This window comes from Ovis canadensis, chromosome 3 (assembly GCF_042477335.2).
Source record: "Ovis canadensis isolate MfBH-ARS-UI-01 breed Bighorn chromosome 3, ARS-UI_OviCan_v2, whole genome shotgun sequence".
Taxonomy (NCBI): Eukaryota; Metazoa; Chordata; class Mammalia; order Artiodactyla; family Bovidae; genus Ovis; species Ovis canadensis.
Window position 1 is genome coordinate 146,222,634 of NC_091247.1, and position 27,914 is coordinate 146,250,547.

Here is a 27,914-nt window from a genome sequence, read left to right on the forward strand (position 1 = left end):
ACTGAGATTTAGTCTTTAAGCATTTACCTTTAACACTTGCTTCTCTCTCTCTAGGAGGGGCTATCGGTAGGCAGCCTTTGTGATTGAGGATAGAGCAGCAGCAGGAAGCAAGAAATATTAGAAATCAAGAATCCTGAATTCCCAAATAAGGAAGGTTTCCTGTTCTTACATTTAAATATGGGTTTGTCTGAGCTGGGAATTTACAACGCTTCAGAATACTAGGGTATGTTTTACTGAAATCATTAGGAAGATTATTTTTTCTATTGAAATCGCCTCCTTAACTGCTATAACTTTACTAGAGAGCATTCACAGTAAAATGTATGCTCTGTTCTTATAATACACGTTACATTGTAAAGTAGTGATCAGATTCTGTTCATTTAGTAGCTGTATCACAAAGTTGAATGATATTCTATTACTTTGACTGTGAAACTAATTAAATTAGATACTTTAAAAATTGTTAAAATAGAAGTCATTGTCAGTTAAAATAGGTGAATAATTAAATAGTATGTATATATATATATAGACTCAAAATGGTGAATAACCAAAGTATTAATTTTTGTTGTAAAATTTGGGATGATTTTCTTCAGAACTAAAAATACATTAAAGCAGAATTAAGTGTATTTTTAAATTTCATTAGTTTTAAATGTGAATTTTTAAAACTACACAACTTAAACACTAAATTAGTTATTTTAGTGACACAAACTCAAGATTAGAATATCTGCTGGGTTATGAGGATGAAGAATACTCAGGAATGCTTTAAAGTTAGGCCAGTGCAAACCATTATTTAAAACCTTTTTTCCCTGTTAAAGCTATTTGATCATCATAGATATATATTTTGTGCTTTAGTGTCTATTAATGATGGTGGTTTCGAGCTTTAGCATATGCTAATATAAGGTACTCTTATAGTTTCCTTAGAGTATATATTAAGGAAAAATTAAAGATCCACTTAATTTTTAAAAATTGTTTCTTTTTTTTTTTTTTCGTTTAATTCTTCTTTAATCACTGTTTACTGAAGTATGCTGTGAAGACTTAGGATAACTGAATTTTCTGTGTCCCCTTTGAAATGCTTTGCTAAACTGCTTTAAGGTCAGAAATAGATATTACGATTTGTCAGTAGCCGTAGCAAAAGATATTTTGTCTATTTTAGATAGCTTATTTTCTCATATATGCTTTTTTAAAAAAAAATCTGGGGAGGATAACCTGTTTTTAAGAATTTTTTCTAATGGCTAAGCCTGAGCCAAAGAAAATCTATTATTTTCTAGTGTTAACTAGATTATCTTTAAGAAATATAAGTATATACAGATTATCTTAATATATAGCAGTAGTTTTCCAAACTACTACTTTTTATTGTTGTTTTTTTCTTTTTGTTTTTTAAATAGCAGTGAAACCCTTTCTTCACATGAAACCTTACACATATCCATGACAATTATGCTTACAGAAAAAAGAACAAAACCAAAATCTTACTTAAAACTCTTTATTATCTGTAAGAGATCAAAATGGAATGACTCAGGTTAGAACTCTGATACTCTGAACATGGTAAAGGAAAGAGTGCCATTTAGCTGATGTCAGCAGAGGAAATTTAATAATGAAGAAAATGAGATTGTGTAATTTCAGAGTTTTAGAAAGGTTTGGTCTATCTGACTTATATCTGATATTTAAATTCCTTTAACACAGTGACTCTTTGGATTGTAGTGTTAGAACTTGAAATATATAAAAATAGTTTAATGTCCATATATGTCATGAACTTTGAAAAGTCCAATTAAAACATCATTAACAATTCTTGTCTCTTGCATGTATATGTACATCATATTGTGAGTTTTCATTAGTGAACCAAGCTTTTTTATTATTAGTGCTATAAAGCCAGTTGACGTTTGGAAGACTTTACATAATGTTCAGTGTATGCCATTAATTCCTGCAGAAACCTCAGAGATTATTATTATCATCCCCATTTTCACAAAAGAGACATAGAAAGGCTATGTAATTTGCTTAACATTAAACATGAGGAAATGGCAGCCCACTCCAGTATTGCCTGGAAAAATCCTATGGACAGGAGTCTGGCGGGCTATATAGTCCATGGGGTCACAAAGAGTTGGATGTGACTGAGCATCTAAGCACACGCATGCATAGACAGGGCAGAATATGAAAATAGACAGTAAATCCAGAGCCCTTACACATCAAATAGATAATAGTTTTTTTTAAATGAAGGAAGCAAAATTTTATTATTATTTTATGTATTACTTAAATTTGCCTTTAAAATAGAAAATACATTTTGAAACTTCAGTAAAAGTAAGTACTTGAAGATTTCCACGATAGAGTATTCTTTTGAGTTATAAATGTGTTATTACAACTTCTAGGCTAAGACATTTTATGCAGTAAATGCTAATATAAAGAACAGTCACACAGTTATGATGCTGAGTTCTTTGAACTAGATTTGTTATTTGTAATGCATTATTTAAAAGGTATGGGCAGCTTTGTTGCTCCTTGTAGTGGTTTTTTAAGGTCAAATTTTTCTGAAGGGAAAGTAATAGCATCCTAAATCCATGGTACTTGGAAGTAAGCTGAGGTGGGTTCTACCAATCTAAACTGACTTAATATAGTAAGGAAGGTCACATTTCCTAATTCAGATATGGTGTAAAGCATTTGATTAAGGCCTCTCTACTTAGGAAAAGAAAAATCACTTTTTAGCAGGGTAGTAAAAAGTAATTCAGTTTATGTTTTGGCTGCTCCCAAAGTAACTCATAAGCTTTTGTGAAAATGTATTATATGATCAAGGGCCACACACATCCTGTTGTGCTTGCACTTGGTTTATCTTGGTTTGTGCCAAAGTCAAGAAAGGCAAAATCACATTTTTCCACTAGGGAGTATAGGATTATTTATCAAAACTTGATTACTGTCTTTTCTTTTAGACTATTACTATTAAGTTGTTAGAATCCTGATTTACTTTAATAACCGTAGGTATTAAAATATCACATTTTAGTATGGGCTTCATAGACTGCAGAAAGTTCCCTTTTACCCTAGTAGATGACATACTTTATCTTAAAATATTTAAATAATGTAAACCTTTCCCTATATAAACATTTAATAATACTACCAGAGAAACTGTTAATTAAGAGTTGATGCATATTAATTTTGAAAGTACAGGAAATAATACTTGTCAAAATAAAGATTTAGAATTACAGAGTGGGCAGAGGACAATTTTTCTTAATCTATAAAGAAAGCCTAATGCAGTTTGTAAAAGAACAGCAAGCTAATAAAGTTAGGCAAAAGGCATGAATAGATGGTTTAAAGAAAAGGATCGTTTAAGAGCCCTTAAATATGAAAATATTTTCAACTTATATAAAAGATATAAATCGAAACTGGTATGACGTACATATTAAGAATGGGGTAGCTGTGAAATAGTAATATGAGCCAGTTTAAGACTTACCAATCTAAGATAGGAAATTAAGAGAAATACAACATTCAGTTGAGCATCTGAATTTTATATTTAAAAGATACAACGTGTTATGTATAAACATTGATATCTCCAAAAAGATATGTAAGAAACTACTTCTGAAAAGGGTACCTATGTGACTGAGGGAGGAGTGGAGAAGTCTTTCCTTTTCTTCATATCTACTTTTTTTTTCCTTTTAAATTGCTGGTGCAGCTGCTTACTCAAGATTTCTTTGGGGGGAAATATTGGCTTAGAATATTAAAATCTGTGAGGGACCTGTCCAAGCCATTCCTTTTACAGCTTATTTAGGATTTCTCAAGTGCTTTGGATCACAGAACTAATGATTTCAGCCCAGCTTCCTTTCATTGTAGCTATAGTTCTCAACTGGGTAGCAGGTCTTAATAGGTATTATCTTGATAACAGCGATCTTCTTTTTCTTGTTCATTGTATTCCACTTATTTAGCATACAGTAGTTGCTCAGTAAATGTTTGAATGAATTTTTAAAAACTACAGTATTTATTTGTGACATGACACAGATAGAAAGTGTTTCATCTTTATCTTTGAAAGAAAAAAAAAATTGTTTTTCTGTTGTTTCCTATTCCAGTGAAAAACTTACCATAAATGTTATAGTTTAATTTAGACCTATTTTAAAGAGACATTTGTAAAGTTATAATTTGTTAATGATTTTTCAGACACTGCCTTCGTGTCCTATTGACCGGAAACCTTTTCAGGCGGTGTTTAAATTCAGTGTATCAGAAGGTTGTGTTAAGGTAAGGCTTAGAGTTTATTTTGCAGAATGAACTGTGTAAACTTAATTGAGATGATTTTGCTTTAATAGATACGTGAATGTATTTGTGAATTAACTAAATTTAACGTGTTTAGTTTCCATTAAAAAAATGAATGGGATATTAGATTCAGAGACAAACCCCCACAAAAAAGTCCAAAGTACCTGAAAATTATGTTTTCATGAAAAGCATATAATGTTGAGAAGATTAAACAAGTAAAATTAAATATAAAATGGTGTCTTTGTCCTTAAGTGCTGGTGGTACTTGAAGGAAACAGTTTAACTGGAGAAAAATGTGGGACTTTGTGAAAATCTTGAGAAGGACGAGGACTTCTCACAGTTTCACAGTTGTTATGGGCAGATAACTTCTCTTTTGTTAAGTACAATTTTATTGTAATGCTTAATCTTGATCACATTCTTGAGATGCACACATCACACTGATGTTATTTGATTATGAACCATGATTTATGATTTGTATTCACATTTATTTTTGGCTTACCAAAAAAAAGAAGAAAGAAATAGAAACAATTTTCCTAAATTGATGAACAAAAAATGAAAAGTGGAAAAGAGAGTAAGTAGCAAGTAAAGTGAAATGTGTGGTAAAGAGATTTCTTGATGTTACTGCTGATAAATCAGGAATGGTATTGTAAAAATGAAAGTTAAAAATGAAGATATACAATATATATAAATAATGCAATTAATGGGAAAGACAAACTTCCCAAGTAGCAGCAAGACTGGTTGCTATTTTTGTGAGTAGAAGTGGGTAGGTAAGCAATGTAAAACTTTTTAATCATTAAATATTCCTACTGTAGATGTTTATAATTTGTTTTAATTATTTTCTCCAGATAAGTCTTGATGACATAAGGTACAGATGAGACTACAGTTCAAATAAAATGACATATGTAGAAGATCCTGCGTGTTTAATTGTGTAACTCTGGACATTATGCAGATTAGTATATATCTTCAAGAAAAGATAAAACATTATATATATGTGTGTGATTATAATTAAAATTATAAAGCATAACTTCTCTGAAAGACGTGTTCTCTGTTTTTCTAGACTCTGTGTGTGTGTGTGTGTGTGTGTGTATGTATGTATGTATGTGTGTATATATATATATATGTATATATATATATAAAATGTTGTGTGAATTAGCCTCCAAAGATACTCTGTAAAATTTTGTTCTGTTGCTTGTAATAAAATGTATGTTTTATTTAATAGAATTTGAATGTTACTTAAAAGTTTGGGACAGTGCTAATCTAATTTTGTTAAACTTAAAATGTATTTTTTACCATATGTGATGTTATCTATATACTCTGAATATCTTTCTTTGCCCTTTTACTTCTTTTGAATCTTTATTATCCTTTTCCCTTTACAATTAAACTTGAATGAGACATGCACAGTTGCTTATATTTTCAGTCAATTGTTGGACATCTCTATCTAGAATACCAAAGGAGTCTAAACAGTGACAAACCCCAAACTCATCTCATTCCCAGCCCCTCTGCCAACCTCAGTTTATGGTATTGTAATCCCAGTCACCCAGATCAAAAGCCTCTGGAAGTTTCCCATTTTTCCTCTTTACATTATTTTTGCTTCCTCTTTCTGCACAGTGTCTTAAATTCATTCCATTTCATTACCTCTCTGTAGACCCTCAGGCTGTCTGTCATCTAGATCTGTTCTGCCAATAGAAATATACCATCAATACACACCACTCTATAAACATTTAGTGGCCACATTAAAAGAACAAAAAGAAACAGTTAAAATGAATTTTTATCTTTTGTTTAATCTAACATTTAATGTATTATTTCAACATGTAGTATCAGAATTGTTATTGAAGGATTTTATCTCCTATTGTTGTTTTCATTGAAATCTAGTATATATTTTACACTTACATCTCTTTTTAAACCAGCCACATTTTCACATGCTTAATAGTATATGGCTAGTAACTATTGTCTCATACAGTATAGTTCTACACTATTGCAAGAGCTTCCTTCCAGTTTCCTGGCTTTTATAGTTTCTCTTTAACTGGTTCATTCTCCATATCACTGTCACAAAAAGCAAATTTGATCATTTCATTCACTTACTTGTAAACCTTCATTTATTTTCTGATTTCTATAGAATTATTTTCTTTTTCAAGGCCTTTACCGTCTGGTTCTAATATATTACATCAGTTTCATATCCTGTCAACTTTTTCTTCCACATCCTCATTGACTTCTCTGTACTCTTTTTATAACTGGCCATTTAGAAAATCTTTTTTCTTTAGACAAATTCCTATTTATTCTTTAAGACCAACTCAGAAATTATCTACTCATAAAAAGTCTTCTCTGGTATCTTCAGATAAAGTCAGTTCTACATATGTAAGATCTGTGTGTATATTTCTGTTATTAGCACACTCATAACTCATTTGCATGCCTCTCTATGACTTTTTTGTTTCCCCAGAGCTTAGCACAAATACTCAGTTTATAGTTTAGCATACTTGAACTAATAAGCATATGTATTTGGGCTACACTTTCATTTAGATGCTATGCTGCTTTAATTTTTTGTTCTTTCAAGGGAAATATATAGGTGTGATCCCATATTATCACTCTAAATAGATGATTTTGCTTTTCTCACAGGTTCAAGTAAAAAGACAGTTGAGAGAAACAAATGACAAGAAAAATGAAAGCTCTTTTAAGAAACCGCTATCCTGTCAGGAAAATTCTAAAAGCTGTATAAGGTTAGTGATGAGTTTCAGTAATGGAATCCAACTGTGTAGAATCAGAAGTTAGCAAATAAGAAAAAAGAGAGTACTTAAAAAATGATGTGAAATTTCAATGTATATAATTCTTTTAAAGCATTCCCTTGATAATTTAAGGACAGACCAGATGAAATCTGAGAATATAATTTATTTGACCTTTGTCTTGGATGAATTACTTTTTTATTTTAGTTTTTCCCTAGTTTGTTATAGATTGATACTTTTAAAAGATAAAAGTTACAGCTATGTAAAAAAAAAAACAAAACACAAGCCATTTATGGATAAGCATTGGTGCACAGCCCACATTTTGAGTAATTGCTGTACTATTTATGGACAGAAAATAGAAAGTAACTAATGATAAAGTACAACATTCTTCATGAGACTGTTGTAATTGAAACTATTATTTTTCTCCTTTTGCTTCTTTGTGTTGTGGCAGACACTTGATAGTACTGTAACAGATGTTTATGTTTGAAAAAATTTTTAAATGTTTGGATTTCTTAGCTACTATGGTTAAAACATAATTGCCTAAAAATACTTAGAACTCAAGTTTAACAGGTGTTAAGGTAATTTTTAATTAAATTGAATTAATAGTGTACTGGAGATTTATTACTGAAAATAACTTGTTGTAGTACTTATAAAATTTAACCCCTTTTTGATCTGAACTACATTTAGAGCTGCCGTAAAGTTGTATTAAGTCAGTATATTGTCAAATTCATAGCTTAATCTATGGCTCATTAGTACGTTTCATCAGAATACTAACACCGTAAGAGAGTAAATGTATTACGAAAAACATTGACAATATTCCTTGAGATTCACTGAATTGTGCCACTTATGACTCTGTAGCTCTCTAGATCTCAACTTTTGGGAAGTTATAGACTTCTTTAGTAATCCGAAGAAAACTGTAGAGAACTTCTACCCAAAAAGATACATCATAAAATATACTTACAGACGAAGTTTGTAGACTTTAAGGGATTTGTGGAACACTCAGTTCAAGAGCCCACCCATAAACCCAAGTTAATAACTTCACTAGAGCAGATTTTATGTACAGTTTCTTTTAATTAATTTGAGTCAGCTTTGACTCTTCCATTTATGTTTGCTCAGTACACATTATCCCCAGGCATAATGAAGAAATACCTTTTGCTAGCTTTATTCTTCATTCATCTCCTATTCTTGGCTATGGCAATGTCATAAATAGGCTTTTTTTTTTTTCAGAATTACTTAGTCCTCTTGGCTCCTCCTGAGAGTGCAGTGCTCGTTATTATGTGACCTGTAACAGGGTCATACAGTGGGTCGGACACACCTGAGGTAGTCCACATGCTTAGCTGTTTTTTCTCAAGGACTTGTGGTTGAGGGATGGTAAAAGGAAGTAACAGATGCAAAATAATAATTTGCTTTTGCCCACCAAGTCAAACCATTAATGATTTCTCTCATGGTAAATCTGTCAGTTACTAGATTTTTACTGTACATTCTTTCTGGAGTCTTTTGGATGTTTTTTAGAATTCCTCTCATACAGGCTTATATTTATAAGATGTAGGGCTCATTTCCAGCACTTAGGAAATAACCCATTTGGTGTTGACTTTCCCTTCTAAAGATGTAAGACTCCTCTTTCTGATACTTTCCACTAGTTCCAGGGAAAGGGATTGCAGTAATGTTTTGTTTCATGTTTGTGAATCTCCTTTGTAGTCATTGGAGTGGAGAGTGGCAGCTAAGTGGGGAGTTCAACTCATCATACTTTCTTTGCTAAAATTTAAAACTTGGTGCATAATAGCTTTCATTGTTGTGGGCAGTGGATTGAAAATAAATGAGCAGAGTAACAGTTTTCTATTATTTCATCTCTTTATTGATCTTTACAGAAAAAAGATCATAGGAGAAGATCTATTAAGTGCAAAATTTTATGACCTGAAGATGATACACAGTAAGTGAGTTTTTCCTTGTATGTTCTACATTTTTTTCTTTCTTACTTTAATGCTTCTGCCAAAGTTCTTGTAAGTAATATTTTGGCTTGGAAAACAGTCATACACAACAGAACTCTGCTGAGCTCTCTGTACACTGTATTCAGTTCTACATAAACTACTTTCATGGAATCATTTATACTGTTTCCTGCCCTTCTTACTTTCCTGATCAACTTGGAGGAAGGGAAGGGGTCAGTGAATAAGAGAGAGAGAGAGAGAGACTGTGTGTGTGTGTGTGTGTGTGTGTGTGTGTGTGTGTTGGAAACGAAAGTGAGAAAAGGGTATTTTCCAATTACTCGATCAGCAGCCTACATTGTGGTCTTAACTCGACTCATTAGTGCCGAAGTCCTTAGGGGAAATGAGATAAAATACCTTGTGGGCCAATAACTGTAAGCAGTAATGAGGGAAGTCTAACAGTAAGAAGTTAATCCACAGTTCCCACAGGAAGTTGTGGTTTGGCTTCAAGCCACACTTAATTTGAAACTTTATTTAGGAATAAAACATTGCTTACCTATTTACCTATGTGCCATGTTCAGTTGCTCAATTGTGTTTGACTCTGACCCCATGTGCGGTAGCCCCCTTAGGCTCTTCTGTCCATGGGGTTTTTTAGTCAAGAGTACTGGAGTGGGTTGCCATTTCCTCCTTCAGAGGATCTTCCAGACCCAAGGATTGAACTTGTGTCTCCTGTGGTTCCCGCATTGGCAGGGTGGATTCTTTACCACAGAATCTCCTGGGAAGCCCACAGATTTATTTGAGAATATGCCTGTCTTTTGTTGTTATCTAGTGTTATGGTTCTCTAATACAAGAAAGCTTTGCAGCAGGACCTGAGAAAAATGTCACTTCAGTGCTTTGTGGCTCCTCTTTGAAACTTAAGCTGTTAATTTTTTTTCCAAAGAACACTTTACTGTGAGCTAATTGTAAGCAGGGAGAGGTGAGCATTTATTTTCCATGTTAGGTTACAGTTAATTTCTATTTATAGATAGAATTAATGAATTCATTGTTCAGAATTAATGAATTCATTGTTCTTAAAACTAAATGGTAATCAACTTCATTTTTTATACATTTGAATACCATATTTGGGTGGTGTTATTGTTTTTTTAATTTGAATTAACAGATAATCTCAGATTTACAGATTAATAAATATATGTCTTTAATAATTTACTCTTAAAGTGAAATTTCACTAAAAGAACTTTAATGGTTATATAAAAATTTTTCTTTAGTTAAAGAACTTTAGATATCAAAACTTCTTTGTTTTTCTGGGTAATTGTTATAGATTAGCATTGTTTTTTATTGAATAGCCTTTGTTTGGTAGCTCTAGAATCGAATATAAAATTTACTGCTGAGGAAGATTAAATGACATCACAGGTTTTCTCTAGGTAGTGTAGTGCACTCTTACTATGATAATCTTAGTTTTAAGACTGCAGTAATTTTCTTTAAGTGTGCATCTCCTGCCTGGGCTTATTTTTAGAGAGAGAAACATAGGCAAAGCTTAGACCTATAGTGCTTGAGTATAGTGAAGGCCATTTATAAGAATCTTTGATTCATTTAGATTTGAGTTTTGTTTTGCTATTCAGAATATGGAATACTAAACAAGTTTTTAGTGAACCTTCTAAACCAGTTCAATAGTTAACTTTTTCCTTCCTATTTATCAAGATATAATTGACATATATAACACCAGTTTAAAGTGGTCAGCATAATGATTTGAGTTACATACATGATGCATCATAAAATGATTGCTGCAGGAAGTTTAGTGAGCATTCATCATCTCATATAGATACAACATTAAAAAAACAGACAAAAATTTTTTCCCTTCTGATGAGAACTCTTAGGATTTAGATTGACTGTCTTAACAACTCATATGTATAATTAACAGCAATGTTAATTATATTAATTATGTTTACATTCTATCCCTCAGTCAGTTCAGTTGCACCATCGTGTCTGACTCTTGGTGACCCCACAGACTGCAGCACGCCAGGCTTTCCTGTCCGTCACCAACTCCTGGAGCTTGCTTAAACTCATGTCCATTGAGTTGGTGATGTCATCCAACCATCTCATCCTCTGTCATTCCCTTTTCCTCCTGCCTTCAGTCTTTCCCAGCATCAGGAGTTCTCAGCATCCAAGGAGTTGTTTGCATCAGGTGGCTGAAGTATTGGAGTTTCAGCTTCAGCAGTGATCCTTCCAATGAATATTCAGGACTAATTTCCTTTAGGATTGACTGGTTAGATCTCATTGCTGTCCAAGGAAATCTCAAGAGTTTTCTCCAACTCCACAGTTCAAAAGCACCAGTTTTTCAGCACTCAGCTTTCTTTATAGTCCAACTCTTACATCCATACATGACTACTGGAAAAATCATAGCTTTGACTAGACGGACCTTTGTCAGCAAAGTTATGTCTCTGATTTGTAATATGCTGTCTAGGTTGGTCATAGCTTTTCTTCCAAGTAACAAGTGTCTTTTAATTTCATGGCTGCAGTCACCATCTGCAGTGATTATGGACTCCCAAGAAAATAAAGTTTGTCACTGTTTCCATTGTTTCCCCATCTATTTTCCATGAAGTGATGGAACTGAATGCCATGATCTTCTTTTTTTGAATGGTGAATTTTAAGCCAACTTTTTCACTCTTCTCTTTCACTTTCATCAAGAGTCTCTTTAGTAGTTCTTCGCTTTCTTCCATAAGGGTGGTATCATCTGTGTATCTGAGGTTATTGATATTTCTCCTGGCAATCTTGATTCCAGCTTATGCTTCATCCAGCCTGGCATTTTGCATGATGTACTCTGCATTTAAGTAAAATAAGCAGGGTGACAATCTGTAGCCTTGATATACTGCTTTCCCAATTTGGAACCAGTCTGTTTTCCATGTCCCGTTCTAACTGTTGCTTCTTTACCGGCATACAGATGTCTCAGGAGGCAGGCAAAGTGGTCTGGTATTCCCATCTCTTGAAGAATTTTCCACAGTTTGTTGTGATCTACACAGTCAAAGGCTTTGGCGTAGTCAATAAAGCAGAAGTAGATGTTTTTCTGGAACTCTTGCTTTTTCAGTGATCCAGTGGATGTTGGCAGTTTGATCTCTGGTTCCTCTGCCTTTTCTAAATCTATCTTGAATATCTGGAAGTCCACAGTTCATATACTATTGAAGCCTGGCTTGGAGAATTTTGAGCATTACTTTGCTAGCCTGTGAGATGAGTGCAGTTGTGTGGTAGTTTGAGCATTCTTTGGCATTGCCTTTTCTTTGGGATTGGAATGAAGTCCTGTGGCCACTGCTGGCCAAGTTTTCCAAATTTGCTGGCTTATTGAGTGCAGAGCTTTCACAGCGTCATTTTTTAGGATTTCAAATAGCTCAACTGAATTCTATCACCTCCACTAGCTTTGTTCGTAGTGATGTTTCCTAAGGCCCACTTGACTTCACATTCTTTTGACTTCCTTTATCCAATTCTCCTTCCCTCACCGCTTGCCTCTGGTAACCACAAATCTTATCATTTTTTCTATGATTTTTGTTTGTTTTTGAAATATAATTGACCTACAATATTATATTAGTTCCTGTCACACAACTTCATGAATCAGTATTTTTGTACATAGTAATCACCATAATAAGTCGTTACCATCTGTTATTATATGAATGTATCACATAATTATTGACTATATTCCCCACACTGTATGTTTCATTGTACCTCTTAATTTCCCTCACTTGTATCTATCCTAGGACTCAATCACCTCCCCTCTTCCAACAGCTTTGTTCTCTGTATCTATGACTGTTTCTGTTTAGCTGTGGTTGTTTTGTTTTTTAGATTCTACATATAATTAAAATCATACAGTATGTGTCTTTCTCTGTCTTTACTTATTGCACATAGTATAATTCCCTGTAGGTCTGTGTGTGTTGTTGCAGATGGCAAAGTTTTATTCTTTTTAATGGCTGAGTAATATTGCATTGTGTGGAATATGTATGTGTATCTCACATCTTTTTTATTCATTCATCTGTTGCTTGGAACTTAGATTGCTTCCATATCTTTGTGATTATAAATAATGATACAGTGAAACATGGGAGTGCATATATCTTTTTGACTGAGTGTTTTATTTTCTTGGATAAATGTCTAAGAATGGAATTAGCAGATGATATGTTAGTTCTATTTTTAATTTTTTGAGGAATCTCCATAATTTTTATCATAGTATCTGCACCAAGTTACATTCCCATCAACAGTGCACTGGGGTTCTCCTCTCTATGTCCTCACTTATTATTTGTTATCATTTTTGATAATAGCCATTCTTAAAAGGTCTGAGGTGATATCTAATTGTTTTGACTTGCATTTCCCTGATACTTAGTGATGTTGAGCATCTTTTCATGTGCCTGTTGTCCATTTGTATGTTTTTTGAAAAATGTTGTTCAGATTTTCTGTTTATTTTAAAATCAGGTTCTTTGTTTTTTTTGATTTAAGTTTTTAATTCTTTATTGGATATATTGGTTTCAGGTAAGTATCTTCTCCCGTTTAGTTGGTGGCTTGTTCATTTTGTTGATGTTTCCTTCACTGTGCAAAAGCATTCAAGTCCCATTTGGTTGGTTTTGTTTCCCTTGTCTGAGGAAGCAAATCTGAGAAAATAAAAAAAAAAACTGGATGTCACAGAGCTATATTCTTCTAAGAATTTTTAATTTTCAGGTCTTACATTTAAGTCTTTAATCCATTTTGATTTTATTTTTGTTCATGGTGAGAGAAAGTTGTTAAGTTTGATTCTTTTGCCTCTAGTTGTTTAATTTTCCCATCAACCTTTATTGAAGACTGTCTTTTCCCTGTTGTATACTGCTCCCTTCTTTGTTATAAATTAATTAATTGCCCATAAGTGTGTATACATTTCTGGATTCTCTGTTCTGATCCGTAGGTCTGTCTGTTTTGTATCAATACTATACTGTTTGATGACTAGCTTTGTTCATAGCATAGTTTAAAATTAGGGAGTATGATGCCTCTGGCTTTGTTCTTCTTTCTGAAGATTGTTTTGGCTGTTCAGGGTCTTTTGTGCTGCCATATAAATTTTGGAATTGTTTGTTCTGGTTCTGTGAAAAATGCCATTGGTATTTTGTTAGAGATTGCATTGAATCTGTAGATTGCCTTGGGTGGTATGGTCATTTTAACAATACTAGTTCTTCTAATCCATGATCATGATATATCTTTACATCTGTTTGCATCGTCTTCAGTTTCTTTCATGAGTGTCTTAGAGTTTTCTAAGTAGAGATCTTTTACCTCCTTAGTTAGATTTATTCCTAGGTATTTATTCTTTTTGATGTGATTTTGAATGGGATTGTTTTCTTAATTTCTCTTTGTAATAGTTTGTTGTGAGGAGAAGTGCAACGGAGTTCTACATATTAAATTTTTATCCTGTAACTTTAACACTTTCATTGATGAGTTTTGGTACTTTTTAGTGGTGTCTTTAGGATTTTCTTTGTATAGTATATGTCATCTGTGAACAGTGACCGTTTTACTCCTTTCCAAAATGGATGCCTGTTATTTCTTTTTATTCTCTGGTTGCCATGGCTAGGACATCCTATACTGTGTTGAATGACAGTGGCGAGAGTGGGCATCTTTGTCTTCTTCCTAATCTTAGAGGAAATGCTTTCAGCTTTTCACCATTGAGTGTGATGTTAGCTGTGGGCTTGTCATTTATGGCTTTTATTATGTTGAGATATCTTCTGTCTATTCCCATTTTGTTGAGATTTTATCATAAAGGGATGTTGAATTTTGTTAAAAGCTTTTCTGTATCTATTGAGATTATTATATGGTTTTTTATTCTTTAGTGTGTTAATGAGTATCCCATTGATTGATTCGTGGATATTGAACCATTCTTTTATCCCTGAGATAAACCCCACTTGATTGTGGCATATGATCTTTTTAAAGTACTGCTGAGTTTGGTTAGTCACTTTTTTGTTGAGTATTGTTTTGGTGGATGTTCACCAGTGATATTGGGAGTAATTTTTTTTTGTGCTCTCTTTGTTGATAGCTCAGTTAGTAAAGAATCCACCTACAGTTCAGGAAACCCTGGTTTGATTCCTGGGTTGGGGAGATCTGGAGAAGGGATAGGCTACACACCCCAGTATTCTTGGGCTTCCCTCATAGCTCAACTGGTAAAGAATCCACCTGTAATGCAGGAGACCTGGGTTCAATCCCTGGGTTGGAGTGATCCCCCAGAGAAGGGAAAGGCTATCCACTCTAGTATTCTGGCCTGGAGAATTCCATGGACTGTATAGTCCATGAGATCACAAAGAGTTGGACATGACCGAGCAACTTTCATTTTCGCTTGTGTGTTTTGGTATGAAGGTTGCTGGCTGTGTAGTACTGGTTTGAAAGCGTTACTTCCTCTGCAGTTTTTCAGAATAGTTTGAGAAGGATAGATGTTAACTCTTTGTGCTGGTAGTCATCTGAGAAGGCTCTTTGTCCTAGACTTTTGTTTGTTGGGAGTTTTAAATTTTTGAATACATGCGTGCTAAGTTGCTTCAGTTGTCTCTCACTCTTTGCGACCCTATGGATTGTATCCCACCAGGCTTCTCTGTCCATGAGATTCTCCATACAAGAATATTGGAGTGGGTTGCCATGCCCTTCTCCAGGGGATCTTCCTGACCCAGGGTTCAAACCCACGTCCCTTAAAGACAGGTTCTTTATGACTGGCACCACCTGGGAAGCCCAAATATTGAATAGCTGATAAAAATTAATTTCTTGCCAAAAGATTAACATTTTCCAAGGCCTGTAACTTAATTCCATGTTTTCTTATGTTAGGATGCCTGAAGTAATTTATTTGGTTTAGCATGGGCAGAATATTCTAAATATCCAAGGCTTCCCTTGTGGCTCAGCTGGTAAAGAATCCACCTGCAATGCAGAAGACCTGGGTTCAATCCCTGGGTTGGGAAGGTCCCCTGGAGAAGGGAAAGGCTACCTGCTCCAGTATTCTGGCTTGGAGAATTCCATGAACTATATATATAGTCCATGGGGTCACAAAGAGTTGGACAGAACTGAGCGACTTTCACTAAATCTGAATCTAAAAGGTAGAATATTGCTTAATACTTTATGAGTGGGTAGAATAAGAGTACTAATACTTAAGTAATTATGAGTGAATGTCTTAACAACTCTGAATTGAGTTGAAGGATATTGGGTACTCGTTGATTACCCATTTAGATTTTTTTTTCTATAATGTTGCTTTTTTACTTGTGGAGTTTAGTAATTCTTAGCTAGTTTTTCTTCCTGCTTTGAGATAGACTATGCACCTGATGAAAAAGCTTAGATTTAATTATTAGGTTTAATGAAAATTATTCAGGTATAAATTCTAAATGCATGCATGCTCAGCACATACTCAGTATAAGATGTACATACTAGGGTAGCAAGGGGGAGCTGAGATGAACTCATTCATTCAACAAACTATGCGAAGCAGCCCTAGACTCTTAGAAATGTAGTACTACACAAAAGAGACAAAGCTAACAGAGTACCTTTTGTGGACAATAAAGAGATAAATGTGTATTATGACAGGTATTGTAAGTGCTTTAAAGAAGAGTAAAGTTAGGGTAGAGAGAGAAAGGTGATGGCTTCTGGAGGTGATTATGTAAGGCATTGGAGAAAGCCTCTTGGATTAGATTATATTTGAACAGAAATCTGGATGAAAGAGTCAAGCCATAAACAGATTTTAAGGGAGAGTATTCCAGGAGGGGGAATAGCAAGTGCAAAAGCCCTGAGATAGGAGCAGTCAAGCTATATTCAGAAAATAGCATGGAGGTCAGTATGACTAGAGCAGTTGAGTTAGGTAGACAGAGGAGGAGGAGTAAACCATTGTTCTGGTGTTCATTTATGGCTTATGTAAGATGGCAAACATTTTCAGGAATAGTATGGACTAACATTATTAAAGGATCACTGGCTAAGTGGAGGATAATTCATTGGCAGGAGAGATCTTCATTGGAGGATTGAGAGACTAGTTTAGTGGGTGTTTTCCAGAGACCACATATTATGGTGGCTTCGGCCAGGAAGATGTTAGTGGAAGTGGTGAGAAATGGCTCATTTCTGTAAATGTTGCATTTCAATGAAAGAAAGTGAAAGGGTTAGTCATTGAGTGGTGTCTGACTCTTTGCTACCCCATGGACTGTAGCCTGCCAGGCTCCTCTGTCCATGGACTTCTCCAGGCAAGAGTATTGACTGGATTGGGTTGCCATTCCCTTCTCCAGGGATCGAATCTGGATCTCCTGCATTGCAGGCATATTCTTTACCATCTGAGCCACCAGGGACGCTCCTTAAAAGGATTTTGTTATTGGATTGGATGTAAGGTAGAGAAAGGAGGAGGTCAAGGATGACACTAAAGTCCTGGACTGAGCAGCTATTAAAATGGCATTGCCAGTTACTGAGTTGGGGAAGGCTGATAGAGTGTTTGGGGTGATATAATAAAGAATTGTCTTTTGAACAAGTAGAGATGCTCTGAAAAAATATGGATGTTTGCATGCTGTGTGCAAACAAGACTTTTTCATCTTTAGATTGTTTTAGTGTAATTGGTTCATGTTCATATGTGAATTTGTTCTTGGCTTCTAAGTCTAATTGTGAGGCAAAAATGTTAAAGACTATGATCAGAAATAAGACTGGAGAGGAAGATTGAAGATGTCATAGGGAGTTGAGCAATAAAGCTGAAATTTCTGCATATTATCTTATACAGAGTAGTTTTTTAAAAAATAATTTTATTTATTTATTTTTGACTATCCTGGGTTTTCATTGCCATGCAGGCTTTTCTGTAGTTGCAGCAAGTGGGGACTACACTCTAGTTGCTGTTCATAGGCTTCTCGTTGCGATGGCTTCTCTTATTGCAGAACATGGGCTCTAGAGCGTGTGGGCTTCAGTTGTTGCAGTGCATGGGCTCAGTAGTTGCGGCTTCCGGGCAGTAGAGCACAGCTAGCCTGTGTGCCTCAGTAGTTGTGGTGCACAGGCTTAGTTGCTCCGTGGCACATGGAGTCCTCCTGGATCAGGGATGGAACTCGTGTCTCCTACATAGGTGGGTGCTTTACTACTGAGCCTCCAGGAAAGCCCGGTAAGGAATAATGCTCTGCAAGAAGATACCGTTAAAGATACCATTAAAAAGGTTTCTTTCTCACTGAATTACAATGTGGTGAAACCATTTTAGGAAGATAGCTTGGTAAAAGTTACTCTAAAAAGATAGTAAGGCAAGAACCTATTAGAAAAATTCTAGAGCTGTCTATCTTAGGTTATATTTCTTTTTGTCTTCTGACTCATTTAGCATATTTGATCAATTCTGAGAACCCAGTTTTTTTGTTTGTTTCAATTTCACATTCTGACATCGCTAAAATGAGATTCTAATTGTTTTTCGTGTATGATCACTGTTGACTGTGCATCTGGATAGTTGCCACTGCTTGTGACTATATGAACATACAAAGTTCTGTCCTTAAATCTGGAGAATAGATAGCAAAAACTTGGGAAAAGGATTCATAGATTATTCTGGAATTTTCTTAACCCCTAGGACCCCTAATTGAAAGTGAGAGAACTGGGGGAAATTCATCAGACACATGTGCCAACAATCCCAAGAAAGTCATAAGTTGGGTAATTCTACATCGTGAAAGTCACTCAGTCATGTCCAACCCTTTGCAACCCACAAACTTAATTGCAAAACCAGTATAAAAGGCCAGTACCAATAATGTAGTTCTTAATGGATTTCCTGAGGAATCACCACTGTTTTTCTTCTTCCAATTTTATTGAGATATAATTCCTATTTACAACACTGTGTAAGTTTAAGGTATACTATATAATGACATTATGAAAGTCAAATGGTGTGGACCTAACAGAAGATATAAGAAGAGGTGGCAAAAATACACAGAACTATACAAAAAAGATCTTCATGACCCAGATAATCACGATGGTGTGATCACTCACCTAGAGCCAGACATCCTAGATTGAGAAGTCAAGTGGGCCTTAGGAAGCATCACTACAAACAAAGCTAGTGGAGGTAATAGAACTCCAGCTGAGCTATTTCAGATCCTAAAAGATGATGCTGTGAAAGTGCTGCACTCAATATGCCAGCAAATTTGGAAAATTCAGCAGAGGCCACAGGGCTGGAAAAGGTCCATTTTCATTCCAGTCCCAAACAAAGGCAATGCCAAAGAATGCTCAAAATACTGCACAAATGAACTCATCTAAAACACTATCAAAGTAATGCTCAAAATTCTCCAAGCCAGGCTTCAACAGTACATGAACTGTGAACTTCCAGATGTTCAAGCTGGATTTAGAAAAGGCAGAGGAACCAGAGATCAAATTGCCAGCATCTGTTGTATCATCAAAAAAGCAAGAGAGTTCCAGAAAAACATCTACTTTATTGACTACGCCAAAGCCTTTGACTGTATGGATCACAACAAACTATGGAAAATTCTTCAAGAGATGGGAATACCAGACCACCTTGCCTGCCTCCTGAGACATCTGTATGCAGGTCAAGAAGCAACAGTTAGAACTGGACGTGGAACAAGACTGGTTCCAAATCGGAAAAGGAGTATGTCAAGGCTATATATTGTCACCCTGCTTATTTAATTTACGTGCAAAGTACATCATGTGAAATGCTGGGCTGGATGAAGCACAAGCTGGAATCAAGATTGCCAGGAGTAATATCAAATAACCTCAGATATGCAGATGACACCACCCCCATGGCAGAAAGCAGAACTAAAGAGCCTCTTGATGAAAGTGAAAGAGGGGAGTGAAAATGTTGGCTTAAAACTCAACATTCAGGAAACGAAGATCATGGCATCCCGTCCCATCACTTCACGGCAATTAGATTGGGAAACAATGGGAAAATTAACAGACAATTTTTTGGGGCTCCAAAATCACTGCAGATGGTGACTGCAGCTGTGAAATTAAAAGACACTTGCTCCTTGGAAGAAAAGTTACGATCAGCCTAGACAGCATATTAAAAAGCAGAGACATTACTTTGCCAACAAAGGTCTGTCTAGTCAGAGCTGTGGTTTCTCCAGTAGTCATGTATGGATGTGAGAGTTCTACTATAAAAAAAGCTGAGTGCTGAAAAATCTATGCTTTTGAACTGTGGTGTTGGAGAAAACTGTTGAGAGTCCTTTGGACAGCAAGGAGATCCAACCAGTCCATCCTAAAGGAAATCAGTCCTGACTATTCATTAGAAGGTCTGATGCTGAAGCTCCAATACTTTGGCCACTTGATGTGAAGAACTGACTTACTGAAAAAGATCCTGATGCTGGCATTGGTTGAAGGCAGGAGGAGAAGGGAACAACAGAGGATGAGATGGTTGATGGCATCACCAACTCAATGAGCATGAGTTTGAGTAAGCTCCAGGAGTTGGTGATAGACGAGGAAGCCTGGTGTACTGCAGTCTATGGGGTCGCAAAGAGTCGGATGCGACTGAACTGAACTGAAAATTATGAAATGATTATCACAGAAAGTTTGGTAAGCATCCATCATCTCATCTCATATAGTTACAACATTAAAGAAATAGAAAAAATTTTTTCCTTGTGATGAGAAGTTTTGGGATTTACTCTCTTAACACCTTTCAGGTATAACATACAGGAGTGTTAATTACATTTATCATGCTTGTGCATTTTATTACATTTATCATGCTTGTACATTACATCCTTAGTACTTAACTTAGAACTAGAAGTTTGTACCTTTTGACTGCCTTCATCAGTTCCTCCTCCTGTCACCACCTGTCACCGCCATCTCTCTGCTTTGAGTTTGATTGTTTCTTTTTGAAATACAGTTGACCTACCACACTATGTTAGTTCCTGGTACATAATGATTTGATATGTGTATACATTTTAAAATGATCACCATGATAGTCCATTTACCAACCATCACTATACAAAGATATTGCGTATTTATTGACTATATTTTCTGCAAATCACCACTGTTCTGGATAGCATAGAGGATGATACTGTTGGAGAAATGGTTATCAACAAACTTGGGATGAAAAGTAGTTAGAAAAAATTGGATTCTGCATTAATGAAGGTTTACGAAGTCTTAACCAATTTATTATACACCCATATATTCATTTTTATTAGTTAAAAAAAAACTTATGTCTATATTAGTTTGCTTGGGCTGCTACTGGAATTCATTACAAACTTGGTGAGTTAAGGCCACAGAAACTTACTTCTTCACTGTTCTGGAGGTTAGACGTCTGCCTTTCTGGGTGCCTGATGTCCTCTGCCAGCATTCAGAAGTTGTTTTGTGGAATTTGTTCAGTGTTCAAATGTTCTTTTGATGAATTTGTGGGGGAAAAAGTGGTCTCCCCATCCTATTCCTCTGCCATCTTAGGATTGCCCCTGGAGGTTAGAAGTCTGAAGTCATGGTGTTGCCAGATCCTTGCTGCCTCTGTGGGGTCTAGGGAAGATTCTTTCCTTGCCTCTTGCCGTAATTTCTGGTGGTTCCAGGCAGTCCTTCACATCCTTTGACTTGTAGCTGCATCTCTGGAATCTCTGCTTCTGTCTTCTTATGGTCTTCTGCTCTGTGTGTCTCTGTATCATTGTTTGTTTCTGATGAGGACATACTCATTGGTTTTAGTGCCCACTCTAATCCAGTATGATCTCATGTCAATCTTTAATTGTGTATGCCATGTCTATATTTCTAAGTGTCATATTCTGAGGTTCCAGGTGGACATGAATTTTTGGGGGGGTGGGTGACACTTTGAACCCACTACAAAGTCCAAAAGGGCTTTTTCAGTAATTCAGAAAAATTCTAAGTGGTAAGAAAACACTGTGACCCAGTTCTGATGCCCAGTTTGTGTTTTCCAAATAAAAGAACCAGGGTTCCTTGAAATAAATAAATGTTTCCAGGTTTGAGGTAGTAAATAAATAATATATGCCTAGAACGTTTTATAATAGAGCTCAAGGAAACTTTCAAAGCAGTGCTAGGATTATAACAAAAAGTCTCAAGCATCAACTATACATTGAACAAGAATCAGCTGTAGATTCAGTAAGAATCAACAATAGATTGGGTTCCCTCTAGCCAAAAATGGAATAATTTAAAGCATCAAAACAGGTGATAATATTCAGTAACTGTGAAAAGGGACAGTAATTGAAACCTGTCAGATTTGTCAAAGTTCATGAGTTCATCATGCTACCTTATCAGTAAATAAATAAGCAGACTAATTGGTCTGTTTTAGAGGATGCTAGGAAATTAACTCAACTTTTTATTTTTTAATTGGAAGATTATTGCTTTATAACATTGTGTTGGTTTAGACTCATTTTTAAAACCAGTATATGAAAGGAAAGATACAAACATCTACCTTGCCTTTTTTATATAAGCTATACATGAAGGTAATTGAAAATGTACATCAAAGTAAAGGAAAGTTCATTTCTTATAGAAATATTTCAGCAAATAATTGAAAATTATGGAATTTGGCCATCAGCATTTTGTAAATGAACATCACACCATTTAGGCAGTGATCAGTAAGTGAAAGTGAAAGTCATACAGTTGTGTCCAACTCTTTGTGACCCCATGGAGTATATAGTCCATGGAATTCTCCAGGCCAAAAGACTGGAGTAGGTAACCTTTCCCTTCTCCAGGGGATCTTTCCAACTAAGGGATCGAACACAGGTCTCCCACATTGCAGGTGGGTTCTTTACCAGCTGAACCACAAGGGAAGCCCAAGAATACTGGAGTGGATAGTCTGTCCCTTCTCCAGCAGATCTTCCTCACCCAGGAATCAAACCGGGATCTCCTGCATTGCAAGTGGATTCTTTACCAACTGAGCTATCAGACATACAGAGACTGAGATGCATGTTAAGTGACAACAAGGAGATAAGTCAGCAAAACATAGAGACCACAGACAAATGACCTGATTTCTTCTGTCAAAAAATTGGAGGGAGTTTAGAAGTGGGAGTGGGAACCTGTAGATTAAAAGAGATGACAGAAACATTGAACCAGTCACAGCTGGATTATTTAGATCCTTATTCTAATATGTTGTAAAAGGAAAGTAAAAGATAACTTTATGGACAGTTGGAGAAAATTGAACATTAGATATTTGGTAATAAGGAGTTATTGGATATATTTTGTTTATTGCTAACTTCCCCAACAGAACACATCTTTTAAAGTTAGTTATCTACTGAAATAGTTATGCATGAATATGATAGGATGTTTATAGTTTCCTTCAAACTTACTTAAGATAGTAGTAATAAAATTAACAGTGGATGTGAATTAATAATTGTGGAAACTGGGATATGGGTATAATCGGATTTCATTATAATGTTCTATTTTGTGTTTGAAATTTTCTGTAATTAAAAAATAATGTACTTTGAGAGTTTAATTGGCCATTATCCTCTCATAGTGGTACATAAATAATTTCTTAAAATAAACTTCAATGACATATAGTATATTAGCTTTTTTTTTTTCTAGTAAGTTTTAAAGTTGTGAATAGTGATTCTGTTTCTATGTGGCATTTTCCAGACTATCAAGGTTGTAATGGTAGTTAAGTACTTAGTATTTGATTTTCTTTGGCTATAACTACCTGATAATAAAAAGGTAACTGATCTATGCCTGTAACAAACAGTGGAAACAAAGAGATGAGTATGAAAGTAAAATAACTAAAAGTTAACAGTTAAATCTGTTCTGTAGGTGTGATTTTTAATACTTTATGGAATGTTCAAAATCATTCATAATTATAAATTTTAAAGCAGTTTTAAGAGGTTAAATATCTTGACCAGATCACAGAGTTGGAGCAGGCAGAATTTGATCCAGTCTTCTACTCCATGTCTACTGCCTCTTCCCACTACAGAATAATGCTAAAGCATGATTTTGTTACTTACCTTAAGCCTCTCACTTTGAGGTTGTCTACAGCAAATTTGGAAAACTCAGCAGTGGCCACAGGATGGGAAGAGGTCCGTTTTCATTCCAATCCCAAAGAAAGGCAATGCCAAAGAATGCTCAAACTACCGCACAATTGCACTCATCTCACATGCTAGTAAAGTAATGCTCAAAATTCTCCAAGCCAGGCTGCAGCAATACATGAACCGTGAACTTCCTGATGTTCAAGCTGGGTTTAGAAAAGGCAGAGGAACCAGAGATCAAATTGCCAACATCCACTGGATGATGGAAAAAGCAAGAGAGTTCCAGAAAAACATCTATTTCTGCTTTATTGACTATGCCAAAGCCTTTGACTGTGTGGATCACAATAAACTGGAAAATTCTGAAAGAGATGGGAATACCAGACCACCTGACCTGCCTCTTGAGAAATCTGTATGCAGGTCAGGAAGCAAGAGTTAGAACTGGACATGGAACAACATAGTGGTTCCAGATAGGAAAAGGAGTACGTCAAGGCTGTATATTGTCACCCTGCTTATTTAACTTCTATGCAGGGTACATCATGAGAAATGCTGGGCTGGAAAACACACAAGCTGGAATGAAGATTGCCGGGAGAAATATCAATAACCTCAGATATGCAGATGACACCACCCTTATGGCAGAAAGTGCAGAAGAACTAAAAAGCCTCTTGATGAAAGTGAAAGAAGAGAGTGAAAAAGTTGGCTTAAAGCTCACCATTCAGAAAACAAAGATTATGGCATCCAGTCCCATCACTTCATGGGAAATAGATGGGGAAACAGTGGAAACAGTGTCAGTTTTTATTTTGGGGGGCTCCAAAATCACTGTAGATGGTGACTGCAGCCATGAAATTAAAAGATGCTTACTCTTTGGAAGAAAAGTTATGACCAACCTAGATAGCATATTCAAAAGCAGAGACATTACTTCGCCGACTAAGGTCCGTCTAGTCAAGGCTATGGTTTTCCTGTGGTCATGTATGGATGTGAGAGTTGGACTGTGAAGAAGGCTGAGTGCCGAAGAATTGATGCTTTTGAACTGTGATGTTGGAGAAGACTCTTGAGGGTCTCTTGGACTGCAAGGAGATCCAACCAGTCCATTGTGAAGGAGATCAGCCCTGGGTGTTCTTTGGAAGGAATGATGCTAAAGCTGAAACTCCAGTACGCTGGCCACCTCATGTGAAGAGTTGACTCATTGGATAAGACTCTGATGCTGGGAGGGATTGGGGGCAGGAGGAAAAGGAGATGACAGAGGATGAGATGGCTGGATGGCATCACTGACTCGATGGACATGAGTTTGAGTGAACTCTGGGAGTTGGTGATGGACAGGAAGGCCTGGCATGCTGCTATTCGTGGGATCACAGAGAGTCGGACACCACTGAGCGACCCAACTGACTGAATTAACAATCTTCATAACTTAAATTATTGTCTTTTTCTAGTGGCTTGGTATAAAGAGCCAAATGTCTGCTCCCTACTTAGCAGACCAGTTAACTTTGATTATTTTGTGTATCCTTTCAGAAATGTAATAGATAATAGGTTTTTATTTCTTAGACTAAAGTTTATAGCTTCAGGAATGGCTGTAGAGCTTGAGTTTTAACATTGAATTTCTGCATTAATTATGAAGTTTCTTAGATACTGTTTTATTAACAAAGTGCCTCATTAGAAAATTAAGAGAATCTGTAGCTGTTACTTGCAATTGTCTCAAAAGTTTAGGGGCACTAATGAACCTGTCATGCAAGAAGTAAGCAACCTTGGACTCTTAAATGTGGCCTTTGAACTGAGAAACGAATTAAGATGAAAGGTATGGTGAAGGTAGAATTAGTGGGAAGTTGTGCAAATTAAGTACATTTTAATGTATTTATCCAGTTAGACTGGGTAGAAACCATGGTTGCCCAAAGGATAATTTAAATTTATTTTTATGAAAGAACTTCATGAGGAAATATTGTCTTTTTATAGTAGCTTTCAGAAGCAGTAAGGTTTAGTTTCTAATTTTTCCAAGTTTTTCAAAGTGAGGAGGGGCTGTTCTTTGAACATTGATGTGTGACTTTCTCCTTTAGGTTATTATGTTTATATTATCTGTACTAAAACTAATGAATAGAGTGTATGAAATTGTTAAATTCTTTTATTTGGATTAGAAATTATAGTATTAGTTATTAGTATAACAGTTAAAACTCCAGCAGGCCTAATAGATAATTTTATTGGAAGTTGAGCCATTTGGATTTTGTGTTAGTTTTTCTGTTAAATTATCTGTGACTCTGATAAAATTGTATGAATTTTACTTTCTTCATTTAGTGAATATGGTGCTGTCTCACTGTAAGTTTTATAAAACGTTAGACAGCATACCTTTTGACAAATCTGATAAGAAAATGTCACTCTCATCCTTCAGTCATACTAGATAGATAACTGAGAGGTCCACACTTTTTTTTTTTATACCTCCTTTATATACTTTGTTCTTGGAATGAACATAATAGTCTTCGGTTTGGGCTAATTGTTTATAACTGATATAGTTTATAAAAAGTATCCCCTTTTAAGACATTTCTTAGTGGACTGCTTCCCTAAATACAGACTAAATCCATGTTATTAGGGCTCTGTTAATTTGGAATCAATTAATCAAATCTTAATTGGGTACCTGCCAAGTACTACTGGGCTGTAAGATCAGAGCCTTTTTTATACTGGTTTGTTTTGCAGAAAAAGATGTTGTCATTGAAACATCTTTTCAGATATACTAAATTAAAAAAAATAAGTTTCCAAGGAAGCGTAACACATTGAGCACTTGTTTAATTCTCTGATCCCTCTCAGAACCCTACAGAAAAGACCATAAAGGAATCAGAATAAAAATTTAAGCCACAAAACAGAAGGAAAAGACAGCTGATGACAAAGGTCCACAAAATAGAGGCTTGAAAATGGTTGTTTGAGGTGCATATTAATAGTAAACTGTCTTAGTAGAAAACTGAAACCCAGACGTCTCGTGGAGAGTGACATTGAGAATCAAATCAGTTCACACACTGTAGAACCTTAGTCTTTGGTCTGGGGACCTATGTTATGTCTGAAAGCAGGTGTATGGGGTGGTGCTGAAAACAAAATTGGTTAAAATTTTTAAAGGAGCAGTTTATCGTGTAGATTTTTGGCTGTATAGTGTAAGGGGAGTCTACCCAGGCAAACATGAGGCTTACTCTTTAAATGAGTAATTAAATCAGATTAAACTCCAGCACGAATGAGGGTAGAGGACACAACAGAGTAAAGAGAAGGAAATTGAAGCAAATGTTGAGGTCTTCACCTCCCTACCCATGATCATTTCCCAAAGCACTTGCAGTCTTGCTTGTTCCCAAAGTGGACGATAGAAGGTATTGATATCTTCGAGAATACTGTCCCTGCTTTAAAAGACTTGGAGATATTGCCATTTGGACATTTTTGAATGAAATAGCCAGGTCTCTCTGCTTTATCACCCTACAGTGAAACCCCCTGAAAAGCACTGACCACGTATCCACATTGTTCTCAGTCAGTATCTTAGTGCTCCACAAATAGTCAAGGACCACCAGAGGATAAGGGAGCCTGCAGGTAATAGAGATGGATGCATAGACAAAGAAAAGGAACCTGATGGAACAAACCCAATACTGGGAAACAGGGAGTTACTTGAAAATTAATATCGTCAGAGATAAGAGAAGGAATATTTCATTAATGAGGTAAGAAAATACTAAAAAAAGAAAAGTTTTGGAAATTAAGAATATTATGGCTGAAGTTTAAAAAGTTGAACGGAAGTGGAAGATGAGTTGTAAACAAGGAATGAACTACACTGATAGAATTCTAGACTCTGCATATATTTGAAGAGCTTCTAGAGAGGGAAAATAGACCATGTGTAAGAGAATGTTGCCAGTAACAGATGAAGCAGTGGAGCACTACCTTGAAAATTCTGGGGAAAATAATTATTATCCTAGAAATTTGATATACAACCAAACCATCAGTCAAGTGTTAGGGCAAAATAAATACGTTTTAAAATACATTAAGAGCTCAAAAATTCATTCTTAAACTTCCTTTCTCATTATAGTGGAGGATATGTCTGTGTCACTTAATGAGAAAGTAAACAAAGGAACAATGTGAGACTCAGAAAAATGAGTTCCTAAAAGAAACAGAAAAGGAGGGAAAAAACGATAAGAAAATGAGTTCTGTCCCAGGAAAAGGGGGAATTGTAAGAGAGGACAATCCCAGAATGACAGTTGAGCAGCAGCTTTTAGAGAG

At 35.5% G+C, this 27,914-nt stretch overlaps 1 protein-coding gene across 5 annotated transcripts in view; it reads left to right on the top strand.

Annotated features, from left to right (window-relative positions):
• The window catches only part of SCAF11 (SR-related CTD associated factor 11), a 90,610-nt gene that overhangs the window by 47,309 nt on the left and 15,387 nt on the right, over positions 1–27,914 (top strand). For 3 of the 5 annotated variants that reach the window (XM_069584503.1, XM_069584504.1, XM_069584506.1), the window contains exons 5-7: positions 4,123–4,200; positions 6,828–6,928; positions 8,800–8,861. In XM_069584503.1, the coding sequence (XP_069440604.1) occupies positions 4,123–4,200; positions 6,828–6,928; positions 8,800–8,861 (241 nt within the window). Of the gene's footprint in view, positions 1–54; positions 224–4,122; positions 4,201–6,827; positions 6,929–8,799; positions 8,862–27,914 lie in introns of all 5 variants that reach the window. The other 2 variants (XM_069584505.1, XM_069584507.1) reach the window with 1 other exon arrangement.